The sequence below is a fragment of the Puntigrus tetrazona genome, unplaced genomic scaffold, assembly GCF_018831695.1.
Source record: "Puntigrus tetrazona isolate hp1 unplaced genomic scaffold, ASM1883169v1 S000001111, whole genome shotgun sequence".
Lineage (NCBI taxonomy): Eukaryota > Metazoa > Chordata > Actinopteri > Cypriniformes > Cyprinidae > Puntigrus > Puntigrus tetrazona.
In genome coordinates, this window is record NW_025048699.1 from 140001 (window position 1) to 147500 (window position 7500).

The 7500-nt window shown below is 34.2% G+C and overlaps 1 protein-coding gene across 3 annotated transcripts in view; it reads right to left on the reverse strand.

Moving 5' to 3' along the window:
* The window catches only part of fech (ferrochelatase), a 14730-nt gene that overhangs the window by 114 nt on the left and 7116 nt on the right, over window positions 1-7500 (reverse strand). Inside the window, exons 8-12 of one of the 3 annotated variants that reach the window (XM_043234402.1) lie at window positions 7163-7270; window positions 5377-5541; window positions 3255-3314; window positions 1699-1847; window positions 1-165 (exon numbers count right to left, since the gene is read on the reverse strand). The exon at window positions 1-165 is cut by the window's left edge and continues 114 nt beyond it. In XM_043234402.1, coding sequence (XP_043090337.1) covers window positions 1713-1847; window positions 3255-3314; window positions 5377-5541; window positions 7163-7270 — 468 coding nt within the window. In that variant the 3' untranslated portion in view covers window positions 1-165; window positions 1699-1712. Of the gene's footprint in view, window positions 166-755; window positions 1848-3254; window positions 3315-5376; window positions 5542-7162; window positions 7271-7500 lie in introns of those variants that run through there. The other 2 variants (XM_043234403.1, XM_043234401.1) reach the window with 2 other exon arrangements.

Sequence of the window (7500 nt, forward strand, 5' to 3'; positions counted from 1 at the left end):
TTTGTGATCTAATCACACTCATCACAGGCTGAAGGCACGAGAGATCGAAGGCTCCGAGCAGAGACGAATCCAAGCGTAGAGGCACATGAGAGCGGAACCGCAGGGGTCAGAGGTCAAAGGTCAGAGACGGTCCAGATTCATCAAACCTGTGCCACTTTCATTCTTCTGTGGAGCATGAAATTAGATGTTAAACCATCTTTAATACGCGAAACAAACGATCAAAGCGTCGCTCTTTTAGTGCAATTGTAGAAAAGACCGGCTTCTGCTTCTCTTCTCAAATCTGGACTGATTTTGATCAAATAAGGGTCAGAATAACTGCAGTCATATCTCCAGATGAACCAAATAAAGACGAGCTATGTATATATATATATATATATATATAATATAATATATATATATATATATATATATATATATATATATATATATATATATATATATATATATATATATATATTAATATAATATAAATATATATATATATATATATATATATATATATATATATATATAATATAATATATATATATATATATATATATATATATATATATATATATATATATATATTTTTTTTTAAATATATTATATATATATATATATATATATATATATATATATATATATATATATATATATTTTAATATAATATAAATATATATATATATATATATATATATATATATATATATTAATATAATATAAATATATATATATATATATATATATATATATATATATATATATTTTATATAATATAATACAATACAATATAATACAATACAATTTTTCCACTAAAATGTCATTCAGTGTAGCAATCTTTAATATTGTTAATATTTACAACACAAATCAGTTTAAAGATAAATTACTTTCACCCCAAACACTAATTAGTTGCACATTTTCTAAATGCGTCACCATCCATTATTTTCGGTAAGATTTTTTTTTACTCAATTCAAACAATAAATTTTCCTTATTTTTACCTTTTATAAATTTTAATAATGTAAAACAATACGTAAAAAAAGTCAGAATAAGCATGTTGCTTTAATTTTTACAAAAACAAAATGTACCATTATTTCAACCAAATTTTGACATTTTATTCTCCAAAAACGTATTTGAAACACTTTTAACGTGCTTCCTACGGACATAAAAATCATAATTGTAAAAAGTATATATTATATTATATTATATTACTACTCTGAAGTCATACGATACCGCTTTTGTGCGCAACATTTCCACAGAAGAACTAAAGTCAGACAGGTTTGAAAGAACGAATGTGAAGGATTTCTTTAAAGCCGGTCGGATGCACGAATGCACGCGCGCTCAGCTTCAGCACCACGTTTATTAGCCGTTTCAACCGGAAATGCCTCATTTGTTCCACGCCGACTGCTTTTGCATTTTTTGTTTTTTGGACTGCATTTCGTGTTTTGTTTTTTTTTTGAGGGAAGACACAAGCGTCCTCAGATCGCATGCAAGAAAAACTCCGGAGCGAAAGGCCGAGAGGGAAACTAAAAAGTCCGAAGAGGATGCGGATGTTCAGAGACGGAGAAGGTCGGAATGTGAGCCGGGGAGAAAAAAAAAAAAAAAAAAAAAAAAAAAGTGCGCGCGTTTTTCACGAGGGCGGCACTTGTGACTCATCTCGGACTGAAAGCACCCTCGAGCGCCGGCTTTGCCCTCTGAGCCGCGCGGGTTCAAGCTAACCTCGAGGTCAGAGGTCAGGGTTTCTGGCTGGCGAAGAAGGCCTTGGTCTGAGCGCAGGTGGGGTTGATGCAGAGCGGACAGCGGAGGGTGAGCTGACGGGAACACGGCTCGTTAGACTTCAGGTGAGACTGAACCAGATCCGCCAGCGCCTGAGAGACAGACGCCTAGTGAGAACACTACATAGACAGCACCCTAACGCCATCAGTGTGTGTGAAAGACGGCCAACGACAGAGAAAATAAGCTCGGAAATGAAAAAGAAAATAATGATAAAATAATTTCATAATAAAATGAAGCTTATTATAAAAGGTTTACCTATTTTATTTAAAAATAAGATTTTTTTTTAATGATTCAACTGTAAAACAAAATACATGCATAAAATAATATATAATTAAAGCTGTCAAATGATTAGATTCTGTTTTACTTATGATTTAAATCACAAATGTGTACAAAAAAAATTATTTCATAATAAAATGAAGCTTATTATAAAAGGTTTACCTATTTAATTTAAAAGATTAAGATTTATTTATTTATTTATTTTTTAAATGATTCAATTGTAAAACAAAATACATGCATAAAATAATATATAATTAAAGCTGTCAAATGATTAGATTTTGTTTTACTTGCGATTTAAAAATCACAAATGTGTACAAAATAAAATAAATAAAATAAAAATAAAAAAATAAGGGCTGAAATGATTATTTGCGATTAAAAAAACTGCATGGAAGATAAAAGTTTGTTTACATTGTGTGTGTGAATATTCGTTATGTTCTTACAAACACACACACAGTATATATTTATATATTAAATATATAAATGTATATATTCATGTATATATTAAATATATATATATATTCATGTTCATATATTAAATATATATATATATATATATATATATATATATATATATATATATATATATATATATATATATATATATATATATATATATATATATATATATATATAAATAATATATAAATATATACACATGCATGTGTTAGCATTTAATATAATATATATATACAGTATATACATATATATATAAACAAACTATTATGTTTATGGCACAAATAGGAATATAATTATATTCAATTGTTTGCATTTGTGGGTGTTCAATTAACACTAAATATTTATTTTTACATTTATATTAGCAAATACATATTATATCCTGAAATATTAAGTAATTCTAATTTTATTTTATATGAATTATATAATTTTTCATTTATATTAGTGATATTATACTGTTAGTGTAATTCTAACGTTTTACATATCAAACTCTGCTAGATTTCTCAGATCAATCACTTTTCAGTGTGTGTGTGTGTGTGCGTGTGTGTGTGTGAGTGTGTGTGTGAGTGCGCGTGTGTGTGTGTGTGTGTGTGTGTGATCCGTGCAGTCAGCTGAAGTCCTGATTGATTTCTAGGGGTTTTAATAAAGTCAGCGGGCCGGGGGTGACTTTCTCAGACACACACTGATGAGTTTAACACACAGCAGAAAACTAACCGCCGTTAAAACTAGTACTTTTTCCATTTCCTCTCACTAGTTCTAATGCGTCTTACCCTGAAGAACAGCGGGTTGCCGTTGAGAGATTCGGCTCGTCTGATGTTCTCCACACCGCACTGAAACACACAGTGTATTAATATATATATAATAAAGACTAAATAAAGCAAAACTAAAACTAAGTGAATTTTTTCTAAAGACAAAAACGAGCTAAATCTTACACAAACACTATAACAGCGTCTCAATAATAGTGAAATAACACCAGCACGTGTGAAATAACACTGAATTCATATTTTTTTAATTCAAAATGCATACATTTTATTACAGATAGATTAAAACAATTATCTAAAAAAGAGATCAAACTAATTAATAATTTCATATATATTAAATACATTAAATATTATAATTAGTGCTGTTAAATAATTAATTTTGATTAATCACATATATATATATATATATATATATATATATATATATATATACAGTATCAGAAAATCATGTTAATAAAATTTGTTATATATATATATATATATATATATATATATATATATATATATATATATATTTATTATAAATTATTAATTTAATTATTTGCCAGCACCAATAATATATAATTACATTATATAAACTATATTAGAAATTGTGAATTTTCTTAATATTTATTACTCTTCAAGTTCTGAAACTTTTTTGTTTTATTTATATAGTTAGCCGTACTAATCCTGTTAATGCTATCGCTCGAAATGTTCACTGACGTATTTTTTAGCTATTAAGCAATACTATCAGAGTCCAGTCAAAGACAGAAGATCAGAGACGAGAGCAGATCAGATCAGACCCCTGCTGCAGACAGGAGGCCCCGGGGCCAGCGATCGATGGACAGGTGAGAGGAACCGGCAGAGGAGACTCGCGCTAATGCTAGCCTCGGGCCAAACACACACACACACACACACACACACACACACACACACACACACACACACACGCTGCACCGCACGAGGCTGGGAAACACACTCACACTCTTCAGAAGCGAAGCGCTGATCGATGAGTCTCAGATATGAGAGCAGGGGCCAAAGGTCAAAGATGGCTCGGCTCACCGTTAATAACAGACACTGCGGCGGTGGGAAACTCTCTTACAGTACACACTACAGTCTGCAGCGGACTCCTGTCGCTCCCTGAAGCACTTCCTCTGATTCACATCAGTCCGTCTGTTCATTCACTGATTCATATTCACTTTCCAGCTCAAACAGAAACTCACAGATTCAGTGAATCCTTGTGTAAGCCATGCAAGACACACACACACACACACACACACACACACACACACACACACAGGCACACACACAGGCACACACACAGGCACACACACACAGGCACACACACACATACACACACACACTTGATTCACTACAATTTGTCCATCCTATGTTATCTAGTTGTATTTGGTGTAAAACTACCCGTTGATGTTTATATAGTTTTAACCATTTACCTTTAAAAAATATAATAATAATAATAATAATAATAATAATAATAATAATGCTACCTGTGTGTGCATACACATATGTTATAATTATATTAGTGTTATTATAAATATAATTTTAAAATTAATAATAATAATAAATTATAATATTATATAATAATAATAATAATAATAATATTAAAAATATAATTTTTATTATATTCAAAATATATTTTACATTTAAAATATAGTATACATTTTGTTTTTATGTAGCATTAAACTGTTGGTTAAAGTTTCTACAAGATATTTTAATAACTTAATCATATTTACACACACACACACACACGTGTAATTAAAATGTACATTACATTTTAAACAATTTTTGTATTATTTATTATTAAATAATATTTTTAATAATAATGTTAATATAATTATAACGTGTGTGTGTGTCTAATATATACACACACACACACAAAATTTTCATTGTCTTATTGCAATTTTCATACTGAAAGAAAGCTACATTATATTATAACCATTTAATAAATAAGTAACGTCAATCATTTTTATGGGTTTGATCGGTAAGGAACGGATGAACAACAAATCCAGTTGCTTTGGTAAAAAAATGTCTGCCAAATGCATGAATGTAAACCGTATTATTCTAAATGTATAATAATAAAAACATATAATAAAAAGGTATACATTCTAAAAGGCAGTGAAGACACACACACCTCTTCCCCGAGGATCTGCGAGTACTCGATGTCCAGCTCGTGCAGCGTCTCGATGTGGTCGCTGGTGAAAGCGATGGGCACCAGCAGCAGGTTCTTCTTCCCGCGCTGACAGAGGCCCTTGATGACCTCATCCGTCTGGGGCCCCAGCCACGCCATCGGCCCCACCTACAGGAGCAGAGCGCAGCTACAGCACCTGACCACTAGAGGACACCCTCCACCAGCTCTTCATCACTACATCCCAAATAGAGTGTGTGTGTGTGAGTGTGTGTGAGTGAGAGAGTGTGTGTGCGCGTTTGTGTGTGTTTGAGTGTGTGTGTGTGTGTGTGTGCGCGAGTGTGTGAGTGTGAGTATTTGAGTCAGTGTGTTTGAGTCAGTGTGTGTGTGTGAGTGAGAGAGTGTGTGTGTTTGAGTGTGTGTGAGTGTTTGAGTCAGTGAGTGTGTGTGTGAGTGAGAGAGTGTGTGTGTGTGTGTGTTTGAGTGTGTGTGTGTGTGTTTGAGTGTGTGAGTGTGAGTGTTTGAGTCAGTGTATTTGAGTCAGTGTGTGTGTGTGTGTGAGTGAGAGAGTGTGTGTGTTTGTGTGTGTTTGTGTGTGTGTGTGTGTGTTTGAGTGTGTGTGTGTGAGTGTGTGAGTGTGTGTGTGAGTCAGTGTGTTTGAGTCAGTGTGTGTGTGTGAGTGAGAGAGTGTGTGTGTTTGAGTGTGTGTGAGTGTTTGAGTTTGAGTGTGTGTGTGAGTGAGAGAGTGTTTGAGTGTGTGTGTGTGTGTGTGTTTGAGTGTGTGTGTGTGAGTGAGTGTGTGTGTGTGTGTGTGTGTGAGTGAGAGTGTTTGAGTGTGTGTTTGAGTCAGTGTGTGTGTGTGTGAGTGAGAGAGTGTGTGTGTGTGTGTGTGTGTGAGTGTGTGTGTGTGTGTGTGTGTGCGCGAGTGTGTGAGTGTGAGTATTTGAGTCAGTGTGTTTGAGTCAGTGTGTGTGTGTGAGTGAGAGAGTGTGTGTGTTTAAGTGTGTGTGTGTGTTTGAGTGTGTGAGTGTGAGTATTTGAGTCAGTGTGTTTGAGTCAGTGTGTGTGTGTGTGAGTGAGAGAGTGTGTGTGTGCGTTTGTGTGTGTGTGAGTGTGTGTGTGTGTGTGTGTGTGTGCGCGAGTGTGAGTATTTGAGTCAGTGTGTTTGAGTCAGTGTGTGTGTGTGTGAGTGAGAGAGTGTGTGTGTGCGTGTGATTGAGTCAGTGTGTGTGTGCGTGTGTTTGAGTCAGTGTGTGTGTGTTTGAGTGTGTGTGTGCGCGAGTCAGTGTGTGTGAGTGTGTGTTTATGCAGCATTTATAAATACACACACACGCGTGAAATGTACAGATTTAGAAAAATATTTTACATTTCTATGAATATAAATGCACTCACGCAAATGCTAAATATAATAAAACACAGGCTGCATGCGTGTCTCTTGATAACTACACACGTTACACGTTACACGGTGATAAATCACTTCCTCACAGGTGACCCGGGAGCACGAGACCAGCCGAACCGGACAGCCTTACGAAATAAATGAGATTTCCGTCGATGCGCGGTTTGTTAGGATCTAAATATCGAAAAAATCACCTTTAAAGTCGTCCAAACGAAGCGCATTACTATTTAATAGATATATTTACGGTAGGAATATCTTCACGGAATGATCTTGATGATTTTTGTCATAAAAGAAAAATCGATTATTTTATTTTTTTGCCCATCATTGTCGGCTATCGATGGTGCTGCTCGGGACTGCCTCTGTGCTCCAGGCTCAGACGGGGTTTCTGATCGTGACCTTTGACTGCCAGACGAGTCTGTAAGGGTTACAGTGTCCTAACCGGTCCATCACCCTCTGGACCGTCGCACCGACCTCCTGAGGATACGGATCGCCTCGGTTCACCACCTGAACACAAAGAACGGCTCGCTTACTACTTTTCATTCTAGACGCAGAATAACATTCGGCATGCATTCGGGTTCATCTTATAACACGGATTTATTTTAATGCTGCATTTTTATGCAAGGGAACGAAACTTAGCAAATGCTTTTTTTTTTAAAGAGATACACACTTTAGGTGATTAAGTTATATTAGCATAAAAATATAAACCTCAACCTTGTCTCCACACAATCACACAC